At 47.3% G+C, this 20,674-nt stretch overlaps 1 protein-coding gene and 1 long non-coding RNA gene across 17 annotated transcripts in view; one reads left to right on the top strand and one right to left on the bottom strand.

Moving 5' to 3' along the window:
* CAMK2B (calcium/calmodulin dependent protein kinase II beta) overlaps nt 1–18,181 on the bottom strand; it is a 209,053-nt gene extending 190,872 nt beyond the window's left edge. For 3 of the 16 annotated variants that reach the window (XM_081171661.1, XM_081171660.1, XM_081171657.1), the window contains exon 1: nt 17,723–18,176. In XM_081171661.1, the coding sequence (XP_081027787.1) occupies nt 17,723–17,787 (65 nt within the window). In that variant the 5' untranslated portion in view covers nt 17,788–18,176. Of the gene's footprint in view, nt 1–17,722 lie in introns of all 16 variants that reach the window. The other 13 variants (XM_081171656.1, XM_081171659.1, XM_081171647.1 and 10 more) reach the window with 11 other exon arrangements.
* Nucleotides 1,859–10,126, top strand: LOC308574268. Its single transcript, XR_014002418.1, has 3 exons — nt 1,859–2,516; nt 5,443–5,612; nt 8,947–10,126. It is a non-coding gene; the product is annotated as an uncharacterized lncRNA (long non-coding RNA).
* Nucleotides 18,182–20,674: the final 2,493 nt, after the last annotated feature.

Raw genomic sequence — 20,674 nt, 5'->3', positions numbered from 1 at the left:
GCCCCCCCCCCTTTACTTTCATGCTTTGATAAGATTTGCATACCTCTTAATCAACAAAGTCTGTATAATTAATAATAATAATAATAATCACAGCCTGTATCTGTACTGGATTTAGAATTGTTTTTCATATGAAGTTGTCTTCTACTGTTAGGATATGTGGAACTGCTTTTAATTATTTTCATATATGGAATTGCTTTTGCTATCAAGGTTTTAAATAAATGTCATTTTATTTATTGTTTGTGTGCTGCCAATGTTTCTTGTAACAATTGTGGAGGTGTGATATGTGCATTTATGCATGCGTGCACACACACACACACACACACACACACACATATATACACACACACACACACACTCACAAACATATTCCAGCAAGCTGTTTAATTGACTTCTGGTTTTCTAGTTTTAGTTCATTTTTAGTCTTCTTGTATTGGGTCTCCTGTACACTGCTTAGTGATGGCTGTGATAAAGCAGTATCCCAACAGATAGATGATAGATAGATAGATAGACAGATAAATAGACAGACAGACAGACAGCAGGGGCTGTGTGTGAATTTGAAGATGGTATCGTGCATTTATGGCCCTTTCCCCCCAAAAAAATTTGTTGTAAGTTGCTTGGGGACCTCTGCGTAATTAATAAACAGCTAACAAGTCAAACAAACAAACAAACAAACAAACAAACAAACAAATACTCTAAGCGATTCTACACTGTGGTAATTGTGTGACAAACTGCAATCGTGAATGGGGCTTTTGTCAGTGCAGACTGGCGCTTAGGCCTCAGTGGTTTCTTCAGGCCTTCTCGGTCCGGCCTGTAGAGTAACTTCTCGCCTCAGGCCTGCTGAAGTCAGTCAGGGGACTGGGATTCCCAAACTGCTCCATCCACGTTTAGCTGCCACAGGATATTTCTGCTGCTGGGTGGGTAACTGAATAGGCCTCTGGTGGTTCCTATCCTCTCCCTTCAGGTCTCCTTGCCCGGATCCTGCTCTGTACATCCCCCAATCCAAGTTTCCCCTCACGCTTTCCATTTCTTCTCAGGGAGCTACTTATCCAGGGGGAAAGGGATCGCTCCAGTTATCTCATTCAGAGTTACATGATTAATTTGATATTTTGAGTGAACCAAATAGCTGTCTCTTAAGCGGCATTTCACAGCACTTGACAGCCAACTTTCTCCTTTACCCAGTGACACACGCATCCAAAGAGCAAAAAAAAAATTTTTTTAAAAAAAATTCCAAGGCAAAAATTCAAATTTGACATTCACTTTTTTTTGAGGCCAAAATTCAACTTCGACATCCACATTGGGTGGTGGACTTCAAGGTTGCAGTCAACCAAAAGTCAGATAAGGCCTCATATGAGAAGAAGATGGGGCTCCTTTAGATGTTATATTAATTGAACAGAAGGTACAGCTTGGAGCAGCACAGGTACAGCTATATTGAACATGTAGTAATATTTCATTAACATTATCCAAAGCGCACCATACCATCAGAGGTAAGAGTGCGCCACCACAATTACAGTGGTGCCCCGCAAGACGAATGCCTCGCAAGACGGAAAACCCACTAGACGAAAGGGTTTTCCGTTTTGGAGGTGCTTCGCAAAACGAATTTCCTATGGGCTTGCTTCGCAAGACGAAAATGTCTTGCGAGTTCCTGCGGGGTTTTTTTCCTTCCCCCCCCCTTTTCCCCAAACCGCTAAGCCACTAATCAGCTGATCCGCTAAGCCCGCTAAGCCGCTAATAGCGCTAATCCACTAAGCCGCTAATGGGCTTGCTTCGCAAGACGAAAAAACCGCAAGACGAAGAGACTCGCGGAACGGATTCTTTTCGTCTTGCAAGGCACCACTGTACCACCAAGGACTACCATGGGTAGGCAAACTAAGGCCCGGGGGCCAGATCCGGCCCAATCGCCTTCTAAATCCGGCCCATGGACGGTCCGGGAATCAGCGTGTTTTTACATGAGTAGAATGTGTCATTTTATTTAAAATGCATCTCTGGGTTATTTGTGGGGCCCGCCTGGTGTTTTTGCATGAGCAGAATGTGTGCTTTTATTTAAAATGTATCTCTGGGTTATTTGTGGGACATAGAAATTTGTACTTTTTTTTTCTTCAGAATATAGTTCGGCCCAATACAAGGCCTGAGGGACAATTGACCGGCCCCCTGCTGAAAAAGTTTGCTGACCCTGTTAGAAAGCTGTACCTCTTTATACACTGCACTCAACATGAGAGGTCCTGCTCTGCACCCCACCAATATATGAGATTCGGCACATGCCCATTAGAAGCAGAGTCTTCTTGCTAATGGCACACACCATCTTCTGCAAGCTCAGGAAGGAGGCTCCAACACTAAATACCTTCAAGGTTTGGGGACCTTGATTCAGCACATGTAGACATGGGTCTTCAATTCACTGATTTGCTGTATGGTGTTTTTATCATCCTGCTTGAAACAGGTTCCAAAATGAATGAGCAAAAAAAAGAAAAGGAAAGAGGATGTCACTGAAGGGTCCTGCCCAAGAGGACACAAAGAGACAGGTAACTCGCCATTTATGCGCATTCAAGGCACATGTGACATAGAATTGCCACGTGTAATACTGGATTGTCCCATATTTCAATGCAAAATGCTGTATCCTGTATTGATACAGTTTTGTCCTATAATTCAGTTTTTTCTCTGTCTCTGCCAAGCTAGGGATCCTCTCCAAATGCATATGCTTGAAAGGGTCTATGAAAGGTCATGTATTTAAACCCTGGGTAGCCAAACGGAGAGAAATGTACACATGTATGTGCATGTGTGTGCACGTATGTGTGACATATTCCAGAGGGACCGTCCTGTTAGGCTGCAATGGATTGTAATGGATCGCTCTGAAGTAACTAACTTCAGCACCAGATTTGGGGGGGATCACCCCCCCCCATTTGCCCTGCCTGCATTTTGCCAGAACAAAGGTGGCAACCCTGGTGTGACTGCACGCACACATCAGCACAAACCTGGAAGTGGCCCTAATAGAGCTCAAAAATAGCAAAAATGGCATGGAAACAGTGTCTAGCAATCCCACAAGCCTTTGCTGTAGAGAGTTAAGAGTTTGAGAAAGGAGAAAGAGTTTTAGAGATTGGTTGAGGTGGAGTTTTGTGGATTTGGGTTTGTTTTTTTAAGGGTTTCCAGGGAATTAGACAGTGTTTTCAGGTTTTTTCAATGGTGTTCCAAATATACAGTACGCACTATCACTTAAACACATAGTGCCTCAGAAAGTATCCCCGTGTAAATGAGGAGTTGCCTGTATTCTGTTGCCCAAAGGCTCACCCAAATCTGGAGTCAGTCTTACCATCTAAGAGAAGCGAGAGGCTCGGTTAAGCCCAGAAACTAAAATTACCTAACTGCATCACTGACTCCCACATAAGCAGAAATAGGACTGCAGCCTATAGAACATGAAGAGCAATCCTCTGCATGTCTACACAGGAGTAAATCCTGCTGAGTTCAGTGAAGCTTACTTTGATGTTCCTTCAGAAGCTCATTGGCAATTTACACTGCAGAGTCCAAGTACAGAACTAACCAGTGAAAAATCTGTAACGTGCCCATCCACAAGATTACATTCTTTTATTAGAATTAATAACCCCCCTTTCTCTCACTTACAGAGGCACCTAAACACACACACACACACATCATTTTATGGATTAGATTCAACAATGTACTAAATGAATGGGGGAAAGAAATGCTGCTCAGTGGTCCACCCTTGGGAATCTGCTGCTCCAAGGCTGGATCTAGATCTCTGTACCAGCAAGCAAAAGCATTTTTTTCAAACCATAAGAGCAATTCTTCCTACGCAAGAAGATACACCTCCTTCCTTCCACTCCGAAGTATTTCAAATAGGTAGTGAACCAGTAACACTATTTTGCATCCCTTATTAAACATGAGACCACTGATTGAAATCTATTACAAATAAATAAATAACAATAACAACTATTTCAACTTCCACAATTGCATTCACATTGCCTAAATCCAAGACAAAAAGTGTTTTTTAATTTGAGTTTAAGTGGCCGTGGAAAATGTACTCCCTCTTCCCTTCTACATAAATTTCACCTCTATTTGGGTGGCTTTGCTGTCACTGACCTCTAAGGGTGGTGGTGGTGGTTGTAATTTTTAATTTTTAATTTAATTTAACTTATACATACCCCGCCCATCTGGCTGGGTTTCCCCAGCCACTCTGGGGTAGGTTAGGAACATTTTAAGTTTTTTTTTATTATGGTTGGATGCAACAGTGAACACAGTCAGAGGTGGAGTAATTCATGTATGAAAGGAGATGGAAGCCAGAAAACCTGTTTATAGAACAGAAAATGTGTTATACCTGGTCAGACTATTGGTCCACCCAACTCAGTACTGTCTACTCTAAATGGCAACAGCTCTCTGGTCGCTTAACCAAAGGGTCTTTCTTATCACCTGCTGCTACCTGGGATCCTTTCAACTGGAAATGCCAGAGACTGAATCAGCAGGTAAAATAAAGCAAATATTCAGCCTTATGGAGTTCAATGGAACTTGCTTCCTAAGGAGTGTGCTTAATACTGCAAACTTTGTCTCAATGAGCTTTCAAAAACTGTGAATGCATTGCATTCTTCAAAGAAGGCTTTAATGGTTAATTACTTTCACTGTTAAAAATGGGGATGAAAGGTGCGATTCCTTTAGCGTCAGCTTCCATCTGTTCACGTATTAAGATAGAAACTAGCATCTTTCCCCATTTTTCTCCTGTCTCTTTATTTTTGCCCTGCTTCCTCTTAGCAGGCTATTCCAGTCTCTTTCTGGACTTCTTAATCATTCCTATTCCTCCCTTAACTAATCGCTGGTTTTTACATCTTCCATGAGGAACCAAATGAGCTAATTCCAAGAAATATATAGTACCTGTTTCATGAGGCCATCATAACATTTTAAAGCAAAATTATTCATTTCAGTGCATTCATGCCTGGCATTTGAATGGTGCTTGTATCTTGCACAGACATCCATTACCATTCCTAGAAGAACTTTCCATGCATACACAACCTAACAGAAAAATGGGGGGGGGGGGAGATGGCCACCCTCCCCACCCAGAGTCCACCCCCAGTGCTATCACTGATTTCTGAACAATCAATAAATCTTTCGCTGCAGCAGTAGAGAAGCATCATCACTTTTCAATCCCCTGAAACCCATACATTTGGTATGGAACCATGTACTGAATTTTTTGTTTTATTTTCTAAAAACCTGCTTTACCATTTTCGTAACAGCTAACTAGTGTATACAAACTAGTAGCTAAGACTGCATTTCTAACCACATCTACTCAGAAGGAAGTCCCACTGAATTCAATGGAGCTTCCCTCCTAGGGAAGTGGTATTAGAATTACAGCCTAGAACAGGGGAAGACTTTCATATCCCAGAAACTGAGCTGTTTCAGGAATTAGCCTGTGTCACTGCGAGCTGGCTGAAATTATTTTCACTGCAGATAATAAAGAATGCCGGGAACTGATTGTGAAAAATACAACAATCTTATCAAGATTATTGGGACTACAGAGCAAGATGAAGTCATTTATAAAGGTTTTGAACAATAGCGGGCCCAGGATGGAACCCTGTGCCACGCCCCTTTTCACTTTTTCCCATGATGAGGAACCACTGGTGAGCACTCTTTGGGTTCGGTTATTCAACAAGCTATAAATCCACCTAACAGTAACATTGCCTAGTCCACATTTTACCAGCTTCTCTGCAAGAATATACAGTGGTACCTCGGATTAAGTACTTAATTCGTTCCAGAGGTCCGTACTTAACCTGAAACTGTTCTTAACCTGAAGCACAACTTTAGCTAATGGGGCCTCCCGCTGCCGCCGCACAATTTCTGTTCTCATCCTGAAGCAAAGTTCTTAACCCAGGTACTATTTCTGGGTTACAGACTCTGTAACCTGAAGTGTATGTAACCTGAAGCATATGTAACCCAAGGTACCACTGTAATGGGTGACTCTGTCAAAAGCCTTACTGAAATTAAGATACATTATATCCACAGCATTCCTCTGATCTTCCAAGCTTATAACTCTTCCTCTCTCTATATATATATACATAAAAGAATAGTCTGACATGACTTGTTTCTGAGAAACACATGCAGGATTTTAGTAATCGCAGTAACCTTTTCTAAGAGCTCACAAACTAACTGTTTAATGATGTGTTCAAGGACCTTCCCTGGTAATAAGCTGACCAGTTGGTAGCTGCCCGTGTCCTCTTCTTTCCCCTTTTTGAAGAAGGGGACCTTTTCCCACTTCCAGTCCACAGGGACCTCACTTGTTCTCCAAGAGTTCTCAAAGATTATAGACAAAGGCTCTGTACCTGCTGCCAAAAGCAGCTTGCCAGGTGGAGCAGAGTCACTAGGGTAGCTTGCTGGAAGGTAGATCAGTGTTGCTCACTGGGAGGGAAAGGGGATAGGGCAAGGCAGTCAGCAAGGCGCAAAAGCACCAGTGGAGCCAATCCAGTACTCCTGCCAATGCATTTGCAGCATGCCACCTTCCGCACCCACCACTTCTCCCAGTAAGCAACAGCAACCCACCTGCTGGGGAGCTAGCAGAGTGGCTCTGCTCACCCAGCAAGCAGCTTCTACCTGCTACCCTGCTTGCCAATTTGCTTCCAGGTTCAATTCAAGGTGTCAGTTTTGACTTCTAAAGCCATAAATGCTATAGAGCCAGAATATGTCAAGAACCACTAAGTCTGCAGAAAAATATATATAATTTATTTATTGGTGGGTTTATTAACTGCTTTTTGAGGACGTCCTCCACAAAGTGGCTTAAAACATACAAATCCAGATCCATAAAAGCATGTTTAAAAATATAACCGGTAATAATAAAAAAATTAAAACCTAAAGAGGCCACAGTTAACTTAGCTACACCCACACCCCAATACATAGCTGCTATTTATGACTCCATATTAAAACCTATGGAGAACAGAAATAGAAATTTGGACCTGCCTGCTTTGATTTCCCGCACTAGCAGAATTATCGTAGGTGTCCCCCTACCCAGCTTCCAAAAATTGGAACAAGCTCCCCATGGTGGTCTGTCTGGCCCCGTTGCTGCTATTCTATCACAGCAAGGTGTTGTAGACATATCTGGTTTTATGCTGCTTCTCCTTTTTACCCTATTTAATTTTACTGGGTCAAAGCAATTGAGGTGTTGTTGTTTTTTGCATTATTCAGTACAGTTTTTTGGGGAGGGAGACTTGACTATTTTATGGAAACACAGAATATAAATTCTGATAATAAACAGCAATTCAAACAAGAAGTTAGACATTTCAACAAACGCCTCTAGCAATAACAACAACAAAAGCACCAAAACAGCAGTGAAACAACCGTATAACAACAGACAGAATAAAAACATCATCCGCTTAAACACCCAAGAGAATTTAAAACATCTTGACTTGTCACCTGGAACTTAGCGAAGTAGGTGACATAAAAGTGTCCTTGAGGAAGGAATCGCACAGCTAAAGTATCCCTACACATAAGATTTCTGAATATCTTCCTTGCTCTCATCATCTTTAAAACCTCTACCCAAAGACTCTTTGAACCCTGGGCATATACAAAGTCCACACCACACACTTAAAGCCCATTACTTCCTCCATATAATCTTGGGAACTGTCATTTGTTAAGGGTGCAGGGAACTATAGATTTGTGAGAGGAAAACTACAGTTCTCAGGATTCTTTGCAGAAAGCAAAAAGTTAAAGGGACCCCTGACCATTAGGTCCAGTCGCGGACGACTCTGGGGTTGCGGCGCGCATCACACTTTATTGGCCGAGGGAACCGGCATGCAGCTTCCGGGTCATGTGGCCAGCATAACTAAGCCGCTTCTGGCGAATCAGAGCAGTGCACGGAAACGCCGTTTACCTTCTCGCCAGAGCGGTACCTATTTATCTACTTGCACTTCGTGCTTTCAAACTGCTAGGTTGGCAGGAGCAGGGACCAAGCAACGGGAGCTCACCCCATCGTGAGGATTCGAACCGCCGACCTTCTGATCGGCAAGTCCTAGACTCTGTGGTTTAACCCACAGCCCCACCCGCATTAAATATGTATTGTGGAGATCCCAACTGTTCATTGATCAGCCTCTGTAAATTGCTTCTGCAAAAACACCTTAGTCTCCTGTGCTGCTCTGCTCCACTCCCTGCAGAAACGCCACGTTCCTGCAGCTTTCACAACCCCCTGCTCCTCCATATTCCCTGTAACAATATAAATAATGCACCAGTGTGCAGAGCATCTAACAGAATTACACAGGTGGAAGATTATTATTTATCAGGATGATACTCCGCCTTTTATCCAAGGAGCTCCCTGCTTTATTCCCACAAAATACCATGTAAGGCAAGTTAAGTCTTAAAACAGACTGACTGCCACCATGACAGAGTCAGGATTAGAATCCGGGTCTCCCCACTCCTAGTCCAGTGCTTTCTCCATTATACCACACTACCTCTCAATTCAAGCCACTAGACTCGAGGATAAATGAAATGCCATGTGGAAAAGGGATCTGAATGTAGGCAGGGGGAGAGGTAGCACAAATCATATCAGGGAGGCATGTCCCAGGCTGGACCCCCCCCCCCCACTTGTAACATCAAAACATACAACATGGCCAGGTTTTCTGAATGCCCTGATTTGTAACCTGCCCCTGCCACTGCTTTAAACAGAATATACCGTGAATTTAATATTCTTCCAGTCCTTCCCATGAAAACTTCGCTAATGCAGACCTCCGTAATCTGCATTCTTTCTGATTTTGGCATATATCAGGAACCTATATCACTTGTTATTCCAGACATTGCTCTTAAGGCAGCCAAATTTAATGCATCCCATCATTGTGTTTATATGTGGAGGAGTGAGATGTACTGTAACATATCTGAAAATATGCCATGAGGTAGCTTGCATAACATGGGATATATAGAGATGAACAGACCTGCCACCCGTATTCAAATTGCTTTTTTTTTTTTTTTGAACAGACATGAGAAAAGGATGTCTAGGGTACTCTAGAAAATCTCCCCACCCCACTCTCCCTGCTCAGGATAAAGTAGTAACCAATTGATATTTTGTTCTCTAGTCCCCAAACATAAGAACAGTCTCCTGGACCAGGCCAGACCAGTCCTCTTCTGACAGCGAGCAGGACCCGAATGCAGAGGTGCTCTTCCTGGTGTGATCCTGAGGTCTACAACTGGTAAACAGAGGCACAAAGCCTGACAGTGGATCAGCCATCAGGTTCTTCTGCCTCCATCATGTTCTGCAACCCAACCTTCCCATGCTGAGTGGGGAAGGTCCGGGCTGATGCTTATAGACACATGCATGCCTCTCCCCCTGCTTTTAAACACTTTGTGTTGAAGTGAATGCCTGGACATAATTTCTATACGTATTATATTGGAAGCAAAGCCAATATTTTTCAATGTGCCTTGTAACAGTGCTGGAAGTTGTGGGCCGTGGTTTGGGAGAAAAGCTGAAGGCTCCAGCCCACCAGCAGCAGCCCAGCGGTGCCAGGGGGAAACTCCGAATGTGCAGGTATGCTGTGATACGTCTTTGATTTTACCAACCAGCAATATTATTAATCCAATTTTATTACGCAAAACCAAGAATATTTATGGTGATCCGTTGTTGCAGGGGCCATAGGCCGGTGCCTGCTCTGCCCATTGGGCAATCTGGCTCTGCTTGGGAATGCTTCTGTGGAGATGAATCCCAGAATTCTCCCCACCCCATACGTCCTTCCTTCCTTCAGACAGAAGCGGACATGGTGTGTGGAACTGGACCAGGGGAAGAAGTGGCTCTCCCATTGCTTGGGATGGGGGTTGCTATTTCCTCATGTCAGCAATGGCGCAGCCAGCTGGAGGAGGAAGGCCTCGGTCCAGTAGACCTGAAGGAGCGTCTCCACCCCCTTCGTTCTGTCAGGACACTGAGGTCCAGCGCCAAGGGCCTTCTGGCTGTTCCCTCACTGCGAGAAGCCAAGTTACAGGGAACCAGGCAGAGGGCCTTCTCGGTAGTGGCACCCGCCCTGTGGAACACCCTCCCACCAGATATCAAAGAGAAGAACAACTACCAGACTTTTAGAAGACATCTGAAGGCAGCCCTGTTTAGGGAAGCTTTTAATGTTTAACGGACTACTGTATTTTAATATTTTGTTGGAAGCTGCCCAGAGTGGCTGGGGAAACCCAGCCAGATGGGCAGGGTATAAATAATAATAAATTATTATTATTATTATTATTATTATTATTATTATTATTATTATTATTAATCACAGCCTTTAAGCAAACATAGAGCTGGAAAGGGTTCGAAGAAGGACGACCCAAATGATAAAGGGGTGGAGCAACCTCCCTATATGGAAATGTTACAGCATTTGCAACTTTTCTCTAAAATAAGCAAGAGGCGATGCAATAGAAGTTTACAAAACTATACGCGGCATGCCGAATGTGGATAGAGAAAAGTTTCCCCCCTCTCTAACAACTACTAAAACTTGTGGACATCCAATGAAGCTGAATGTTGGAAGATTCATGACAGAAAAAAGAAAGTACAGTGGTACCTTGGGTTACATACACTTCAGGTTACAGACTCCACTAACCCAGAAATAGTGCTTCAGGTTAAGAACTTTGCTTCAGGATAAGAACAGAAATCGGGCTCTGGTGGCGTGGCGGCAGCAGGAGGCCCCATTAGCTAAAGTGGTGCTTCAGGTTAAGAACACTTTCAGGTTAAGAACGGACCTCCAGAACAAATTAAGTACTTAACCCGAGGTACCACTGTACTCATCAACTATGGAACTCACTGCCACAGGAGGCAGAGATGGGCACTAATGAAGCCATTGGCTTCATTCAGCAGGCTCTTATGTTATTATAAAAGCAGATCACACTTAAAAGTCATAGGCAACATGTATGCGGACCACACCAAGGTTGCTCCTAAAGGTTGGCCAAACTGCTGTGGTGGCACCGGAGAGTTGCCAGTTGCAGTCCAATTTCTGTGAGGGCAGAGAAAGCTGTCAGTTCGGGTGGAATCAAAACTTCACACAGTTGAGCAGAGGGGGCAGGCTGAGGAAAGACGTTGAAAAGGCAAGTTGCCCAAAAGGAGAGGCAAGTTGCCCCAAAGAAGGAGCAGAGAACGGAACAGACTGAGAAAAGAGGCATCGGAAAGAAGGGAAGGAGGTAGAGCAGAGAGCTTAAGGCAAAGGCCAGCGGAGACAGGGAGCTGAATCAAGAATAGGCTTAACTAGAGAGGAGACTCTGAAGAAATTACACAGCATGCATGCTTAGGAAGGGATGTATACTCTGGAGAAAGGTGTGTCACAGAGGCTGGTTAAAAGGAAGCTAAAGGAAGGCGAGTTTGGAGACCATGCTCACATGAACTACTATAACTAACTCTAAATACAGTGGTACCTCCGGTTATGAACATAATTCGTTCCAGAGGTCTGTTCTTAAGCCGAAACCGTTCATAACCTGAGGCGTGCTTTCGCTAATGGCGCCTCCCGCTGCTGCCGCACTGCCAGTACACGACTTCCACTCACATCCTGGGGCAAAGTTCACAACCGGGAGCATCTATTTCTGGGTTAGCAGAGCTCGTAACCTGCAGTGTTCGCAAGGAGAACGGAACGGAACACGAGGTTCCACTGCATATGTAAAAATAAAAACATGTGAAATAATCTCTCCCATTCACTCCTGCCTCCACTTAGAGGATATCAATAGCTACTAGGCATGATGGCTGTACTAAGTTCAGTACAAGGCAATATGCCTCTGAAAACCAGTGACTTTGAAGGGAACTTGAGCAGGAGGGTGCTTCAGCATTCAGATCCTGGTTGTAGGCTTTCCAAAGGTTGGCTTCAGGGAAGTTTTTAATGTATGATATTTTAGTGTTTTTTTGGTTTCTATGGAAGCCGCCCAGAGTGGCTGGGGAAACCCAGCCAGATGGGCGGGGTACAAATAATAAATTATTATTATTATTATTATTATTATTATTATTATTATTATTATTATTGGCTACTGTAGGAACAGAATCCTGGACTGGATGGGCCTTTGGACTGATCCAGCAAAGCTCTCCTTATGTTCATTCCCCTTTCTCTGTTTTCCCTGCTTTAGAATTTAAACAGCAGGCTCCTTGGGGCAGGGAGCTGTCCTCTCGTACTATATTACTCAGTGGAGGCTACTGCATTTGAGTGTCCCACCAACCTCAGTCTGCTCTAGGCCAGCCTTACAACCTCTCCAGCTAATCTCAGTGTTGCTCCCTGGAGAACTCAAAAGGGGGGGGGGAGGATGGGGACAGAAGTAGTTGGCTGCTGTGCCTGTCACTGGCTCTGGGTCAAGAAAAAAGGCTTTCTCTATGGTGGCATCCAAGCTATAGAAATCGCCTCCTAGACAGATTAACTTTGGCCTGTCATTGCTGGTATTTTGTCACCAAATAAAGACTTTTCTGTTGAGGCAAGCGTTTGATGTGCTTCCTCATTCACGTCTCCCTGCTGTATTGATCTGCACTGCTGCCGTCTTATTGTATTGGATTTGTATGATATTTTGTCCGATTCATTTTTAAAAACTTTGTAAGCCACCTGCAGTGGGAAATTGGTGTGAAAACCCCAAGAATAAATAAATACCGCAGCACTGTGACCTGGTGACCCTAAGGGGAGGGGTTAGGCAGGGGTGGCACAGCCCATTTTGCCACCTGAGGCTAAACATGAAGTGCCGCCCTGCCCTGCTGCTGCTCCTCCTGCCACCACATCTGCTGCTGCCAACACCACCTGCTCTGCCACCGCCGTGCGCCCTGCCAGGCGGTGCCAATTTCAGGCAAGATTGTGCCACTTTGGGGTGAAATCTCACCCCAAATGGATCTGATCTTGCCTGAAATCAGCACTGATGGTGGTGGCGCACCTGCAGGAGTGCTGCCTGGGGGGCTTCTGACACCTAAGTAAGAAGCCTTGCCCTCCTTAATCAATGGCTGCCAGACTACAACTCCCATAATCTCTGGCCTTTGGCTGTTGTAGTCCTCCAGAAACATCTGGCAGACACCATCTAGGCCAGGCTTCCTCAAACTGGGCCCTCCAGATGTTTTTGGCCTACAATTCCCATGATCCCTGGCTAGCAAGACCAGTGGTCAGGGATGATGGGAATTGTAGTCTCAAAACATCTGGAGGGCCCAGTTTGAGGAAGCCTGATCTAGGCCATAGCTGACAGGAGCCAATTCTTTGTCGCCATGCTTCTGGTGTGGCCAACTTGTGGGATGCTTTTTCATTTTCTTACTCCTCAATTTTCTCCCTCCCTTGCGCTTGCACACATTCAGCAAACTACAACACAAAACACATGCCGCAAATAGTTAAGATGGGGTCGCAGAAGCCTGGAGCAGAAGACCAGAGAGCCAAGTTATTTATGAAATAGCTCTGGGACTGCAGGAGTCTCTATTCTTCAGTGGTTAGTAGAGAGGAAATTAATCTAGCTCCCAGAGGCAAGGAGCAGTGAATATTATCCTAGGTGAAAAGGTTCTGAATGTTAAATGGTGAACTCCTGAATGACGGATGCCAGCAAGGTTGTTCCTCTGAGGGAGAAATTCCAAGCACTGAAGACTACAGGATATACTGTAGTTGATACTGCCATCCCATATCACGGCTTGTGAGATTAATGCAAATCACAGGCCTTTCCCTCCACCCGTCACATTAAAGTTCTTCCAGATCTGGAAACGGGGTTTTTTCTTTTTCTGATGAAAGCGCAGAGTTCTGGAGAAATCCACCTGGGATTCTACACTCAATAACAGATATAGCTAACAGCACTACTATTGCGGACAAAAACAACAGCAACCCACAGTCTAAGAATCAAAGATAATTATGGCAAAATAATCAAGCAGGGTAAGAGACTGATATAGGAGACGGGGAAGACCAAAACCACAAAATCAGCAATGCTCTTACAAGGAGGAAGTGGATAATAGACATCTTATGAAGTGGGCTCCAGTCCATCAGAGCTTATGCCGTAATATATCTAATAGCCTAAAATGCCAGAGAACTCTTTATGGGTTTCCTGTAACAGACTAAGATGTCTCTGGGGAGCTGGCAGCAGAGTACAAGTGTTGAATGGGAGAGTATTTCAGAAAATGGACAGATACAGGCTTAGTCTGTCGATCCTGAACAGAATCCAATTCTTGAATTAAGAGGATGCGGCCTAATTACCCTTAAGTCTTAAAACTTCTGCTGATGCCAATGAAATTGTGTAGTCACCCACCTAAGTCCGTTCGATTTCCCTAAGAGAATCCCGCCCTCTATAAAGGTGTTGCCTTTGGTCCCCACTTCACTCATAGCTGTGGGAGCCCAGAATAAGATTTATTAATGCAGACATCAACTGGGAGGAAGAAGGAAGGAAGGAGCCGCATCACAAAGATGCTAAAAGAAAGGCAGATTTGGGCTGTGTCCAGAATCACAATTCCCCCCCTCAGTTTCTAGGAAGAACAGCAGCCTGCTGGCAGCCATGTGTACCAGGAAGGCAGGCCTAGGGAATATGGCCTTTCACATTTGACAGCCTCTTAATTCACCGTTGCAAAATGAGATACATTAAGTACAGAGCAAGGAATCCGCCTTACAGTAACTTCAGAGGAACGGCCTATCTTCTTCAGTGTTGTCTACACTGACTGACAGAGGCTCTCCAGGATTTCCATGGAGATGCCAGGGATAAAATATGGGACCTTCTGAATGCAAGCCCATGCTAACCTATGACACTTCCTCAAATACACGTGTGCTCTGAGCTATGGGAGTTTGCACGTGCCTGCAACTCACACCCACTGATCCCAAAGAGTCCTTCTCTTACCAAACTGGGTTGTGGGGGGCTGACAACTGTTACTCAATGGGCATAAAACACTTAACAGCCCTCTCACCTTAATTATTGACTCAGGTGTCCCAGGTCGGAGCCCTGCCATGAAAAGCAGGTCTAGTAGCACCTTAAGAACAGAACATTTAGTAAATGCACATGCTCCCTTTTCTGGTTTTCCCCAGTACTTTTGATCTAGGATTGCAGGAAAAAATAGCCTGATCTGCTCCTGCATCCTCTAACAGCAGTTTAATCTGCTGGTACCTTTAAAAAAAAACAAAAAACCCCAAAAACTTCACCCTCTAATTCCTGAAGATCAAATTACTCTTTAGGCACAGTCACAGAGGTCACTTCAAAAGATGGCAATCCTAAATTAGTATTGGCATGTCCAAGAGCTGCTCAACATATTACTGAGCTGCATGCCTACGTTCACCAATTAGTGTCCATTCAACAAGATGCTTTAGTGACTAAGGAGGGGGGATGGTCAAAATACCAGGACCAGGGGACTAATCCCATGAAGATGATTGGCTGGTGATTCAGGAGAGGCAGGTGTGGGAGAACTTAAGATTCAGTTCACATTTAAAGCCAAAATTATCAAAGTCACGTTTTCTGAAATAATATGAGAATCGAAACATAGCCATCCCTCGAAATCTGCACTTATCCAACTTTTGCAATGCTCCATCCAACAAATGTTTACAAAAATGCACATAGATTAGGTAAAAGTGTGCATAAGAATGAATATATTAGTGAAAATAGCATACAAAAAATGCATATTAGAAAGATCTGTTAGTCAACAAAATGGATATTAGTATTTTTTAAAATGCATTTATTAGGAGAAATTTACACTAAAATGCTTAAGAATTTTCAAGAGGATTTTTAGAAAGAAAATTCATGAATTGCTGCAGCAGACATGTGATGAACCAAAGGCTGGAGAAGAGAAGCTGTGAGAACCGAAATTGACAGCCCCTACCACCCCTAAGAACAGGCGAAAGGAAGTACTTCTTTACAAAGTGGATAATATTGCAGCCACAAGGTGTGGTGGTAGCCACTGGTTTTAAATTGGGATTAGGCAAACACATTGAGATTGCTAGTTCAGATGACTATATGCTACCTCCAAGTTCAGATGCAACATGGCTCTGAATACCAGTTGATTAGGAAGAACAGCAGCAAAAAAGCAACTGCCCTCACATCCAGCTTAAAGAGACATCTGATAGGCCACTGTAGACAACAGGAAGCCTTTGGTTTTGTCCAGAAGGGCTATTTTGAAGGTCTCTATCTTCTTCCCAGCTCCCACTTTTATCATATCTGGAGCTGTTCATGGCCGGACACTCTCTGCAAGGCTCACTCCTTGCAACATCTTATTATAGGGCATGGAGCCCGTTCAGGAGCAGCAGGCAAAGAGGAAACCCAAGCTTCGAAACTGTGCAGAATGCCAAGCACACACACAAAGCTCAGCCGGCCTGGCCAGCAGCCAGACTGCTGGAGAAAGCTTGCAACACCTAGCAAAGGATGCCTGGAATACTGACTTGTCTCACACCCCAGCAATGGGCTGGCTTTTCCCGCTGCAGAGATGCCACCATCCCTGGAGCCGGGTGGCCGAGCCCTGGCTGTTTCAACGCCAAGCTTCCCGTTAGCCCATTCCGCCAGGACTCCCCTTCCCAAGAGACATCTGGGCAGGCTGGAGCATGTGCAGAGTTCCCCCACTAGTGAGCGATCCCACGCAAGGAGAGTAGAGCGGGCTGATTTACGCCGGCGGCAACTCTCCTTTAAAAGGAGGAAGGTAAGACTGCACCAATGGGCGAATGGGCTCCCCACCCCTCCCCACTCTTACGCAATACACCCGCTCCAAGGCCCTGACCGGATCTGAGCAAGAGGCAACTACTACTCCCACCCCCCCAACCCCGATCCACGCATTATTTCTTCTCCGCTCCTCCAATCGCCATTTCCTCCCCCTCGCCTTTCAGGTGTCGTCCGTCCCCCCCCCCCCCAGCAAAGAGCAACCCCGCTTCTTCTTCTCCTCCGCCCTCCCCTCGGTTTTTCCTCGCCAGGCAGACGCGCTGCCAGCCACCCCCGCTCCCCAGCGTGGAGCCAGGCAACCAGCTCGCCAGCCAGCCAGCTCCCACTCCCCCCCGCCCCACGCCGCGTCCCCACTCCGCAGCCCACGCACTCGTAAGCGCGCAGGCGGAGAGAGCGCACCTCCCGGCGAGGGGGAGCCCCCCGCGTGTTTCCCCCTCCCCACCCCGCACAGCCAACTGCCCGACCCGCTGCCAAAGAACATCCGATCGCCGTAGCGATCCCTTCCCTTTCTCCCCCGGGGGCTACCCGCCCCGCCACGTGCTTTTGCTGCGCGCCCGCGGGAGCCCGGCGAGCAAGCGGTTCTCCCGGCTGGAGAGCCCAGCAGCAGCACCGCCGCCACTGCAGTGAAGGCGCAACCCTCCGCAGCCACCCCTCTCCTTCCTCGGCGCCGCCGGGAAATCAATCTCCGACGGAGGGAAGCGGCAGGGCGGCGTCGGGACCGAGAGAAAGGCGCTCCCCCCCCCAAAAAAAAATGATCGCGGGTTGGAGAGGGATCGCCCGCCCCCACGCATCAGATTGTTGCCTGGTGGGGCTCCGCAGCGTGCGTCACGGCTGCGCAGCGCGGGCGAGCCCCTCACTCTCTCCAGGACCCCCCCTCCTCGGTAGATCCCCCACCCCCGACGAGCCACGCTGGGGAAGGGGCTGCCGCCGCCCCGCCGCTACCAGGCCCACCTCTCCCTAGCCAGCCCCCGGCCGGGCCTCCCAGACTGCAAGCCGTGGGGCAGGCAGCCGGTTAGCCGTCCAGGCCCCGACGCAAACCCCGAAGCGGCGAGAGTGGAGTGGGGGGGATCCGTCTTTGCTTTAGGGTGGGGGGAAGGGTCCTGGGGGGGGGGAATCGCCCCTGCGCGTCTCCTCTCCCGCCCATCCCGTGCCCGTGCGAGGCGCGGCGCCGGCTCCTTACTTGCCAATTTCCTCGTACAGCTGATACTCGTCGGTGAAGCGGGTGCAGGTCACGGTCGTGGCCATCGCGGCTGCAGCTTCGCTCCGCAATGAGCCGCCCGGGCTCCGCTCCGGCTTCGGCTCCGGCTGGCAGCGGGGGGAGGAGGGGCGGGGGCGCGAGCTTGGCTGGCAGGCGGGGAGGAGGAGGAGGAAGGAAGGAGGGGGGGGCGACGCCGCTTCAGATCGGGGGTGAGCGAGAGAGAGAGAGACGCCCAGCCCGCTGCGTGCGGCAGAAGGCGGCTCCTGCAACGCGAGCGAGCGTGCGAAGCTCCTCGGCGAACAGCGAGCCCGGCACTGGGCAGAGCCCGGGAGAGCTGCCAGGGGAGGGCCGCCGGCAAGCGGCAGCCTCGGGGGAGGGCGATCCACCCTACCGCGCACCAGCCGCCCCCGGGCGGAGGAGGGGGGATCGCTGCAGCCCCTTTCCCCGGCGCCGCCCAAGCGGAGCGCGCTGCTCAGCCTCGACGGGGCGGCGCAGGTGGACGGGGGGTCGGGATCGCCCGCAGCTCGAGGAAGCGGCTCGCTCGGACCTCGCGGGTTCCCTCTTTCTCCCCAAGCCCGGTCCGCCCGCACCTGACTCGGGGAACTTCCGCGCGCAACGGAGGGGCCGTTCCCCACGTGCGCCGCCCGCCCCGAGTTCTACCAGCCTCGCTCCCGCGCAGCCCAATCAGAACCACTCCCCTGTCCTCTGCAGTTAGGCACCCACCCACTTCTCTGGTTGGCAGCCTACTTGGCAGGGCTGTTGGGAAGGTAACTTGGAGGGTGCGTGCGTGTGATAAGCGCAATTCATCATCATCTTCGGCCCAAACAGGTCCCTCCCGAGGGATACCTACTTTTACGGCGCGATCCTAAGCATCTTTACTCAGAAGTAAGGCCCACTGTGCTCAGTGGGACTTGCTCCCCAGTAAGTGCACTTTGCAGTCACGGCCCAGGTTTGCAGTTAGGGCACCACAGATCATGTTTTTGCTCCGTTCTCATGTTCCCCGGGTCCAGTTCGGAGACAACCCTCTGTGCGCGTCCATTGGAGTCCCACTGCGAATATAACATCACAGATAGGAAGCCTTCAGCACTCCAGGGATGGTTGGACTCCCATCAGCCCCAGGCAGCTTAGGCAGTGTTTAAAAAACGATGGGAGTTGTAGCACAACAGCCAGCGTGGTGTAGTGGCTAGAATATTAGACTATGCCCTTGGAGACCAGGGTTCAAATCCCCATTCTGACATGAAGGCCTACTGGGTGATCTTGGGCTACTTACCATTTGGGGGCCTGACCCACCTCACAGGGTTGGTTTGTGAGGATAAAATGGTGAGAGGGAGCAGTGTGTTGCCACCTTGCGCTCCTTGGATAAAAGGTAGGATACAGATTAATATCAATGGACACCTGAAGGTTCTGCACCCCTGACAGTCATGCTCTCTTAAACACCCTTCAGATGGAGGCTCCACGGATCCAAAGACCATTTCCTGCCTGCAAGTTAGAGCCTCTGCCACTGCCCACTGGTGGTGCACTGGAGACTGTAATAACCACTCCTTTATAGATGGGAATCCGCCTATGGCTTTACAGCCCTCATTATAGGGATGATGGCTGGATTTGCTCTTCCTGGTGCTGCAGTTCCAGTTGCTGCTATGGAAACAGGATCGTGGACCAGTTAGGCCGCTGACCTGATCTAGCAGGGCTTCCTTACATCTTACAAGTAACGTCGTAGAATAATAGCCAAAGATCACCTACAGCACTGGTCTTCAGCTGGTGGGTCGGGGCCTGCTGGTGGGTTGTAACCTGTCCAAAGGTGGGTCGCAACAGCAACCCCTGTACAAAATATATTGTGCTAAATCTAAAAAGTGGGTTCCCAGATGCATCTTTCTGCTAAAGCTTGGCCCTTGTTCTGAAAAGGTTGGGGAACGTTGACCACAGTACAGTAATGTATGCAGACATGCATATTACAGTTTGTCATTTACTTATCCTCCTAGTGGTGCAGCAATAAAATTGCTAGTTATTTGCAATGCTAAGCAGTGCCTGGTGTGGTTTCAAATTGGATGGGGGACCGAGATCCCTGCATTGCAGGGGGTTGGGCTAGATGACCCTCAGGGTCCCTTCCAAATTCAATTCCAGCATTCAAATCCATCACCAAACAGCTTTTACACAATAGGTAGCCTCCTTGACCTATGATTTTTTTTTTTTACTACGTCGAGATGCTACGAGAAGCATGTGGGTGGTGGCAGTGGTAGGGGGGGAAACCCACTCTCATTGCTTCTGTTGCCATTATAAGAGGAAGGTCTGTGCAGTATTTGCTAGATGAAAAATGCATTTAGGGTTTGAACTGCAGAGCTGGGACTGGGTTTAATTCATACAGAGCAGTGGTTTTTCAATCAATCAATCAATCAATCATTTATTATTAAATCCCGAAACATGTTGTGATATTCTGCAGAATCCCCCTCCCTTTGTGTCTCCCCCCCAAAACACACACACACACACACAAGAACTGATGCTTAGCAATTTATTTAATAGTTACTTCGATATAGACTGGTTCTGAACATTCAGCTTTGAAGGATTTAAGGTTCCAGGATGCAACTAAACTAGCCTGCATATTAGTGGTCAGGGGTCCCTTTACCTTTACTCCCACTTTTGGAATAGCAGTGCCTGGCAAACACTGGAGAGAGGAGCAAAGTGCCTGAGGTTGGAGGTGTACAAAACCGCAGCCCTTGGGGCTGTTCACGGAACCCAAGGGTTCCATAGATCTTTGCTGGAAAACAGAGGGAGGATGACTAGAATAGTTAAGAAAAAATGCTGGTGCCATGAAAGGCAGAGATGCGATCTGTGGCCATGCTTTGGTTTACAGGCCACATTTGCCCGCCGGAGCACATTTCTGGGGCTGTTTGCTTTTAGTGACGCTGTTACCTTTCTCAGCTAACGCATCGCAGAACC

Source organism: Podarcis bocagei (assembly GCF_964188305.1).
Source record: "Podarcis bocagei genome assembly, chromosome: 15".
NCBI classification, from domain to species: Eukaryota; Metazoa; Chordata; class Lepidosauria; order Squamata; family Lacertidae; genus Podarcis; species Podarcis bocagei.
This window is presented reverse-complemented; position numbering and strand designations above follow the sequence as displayed.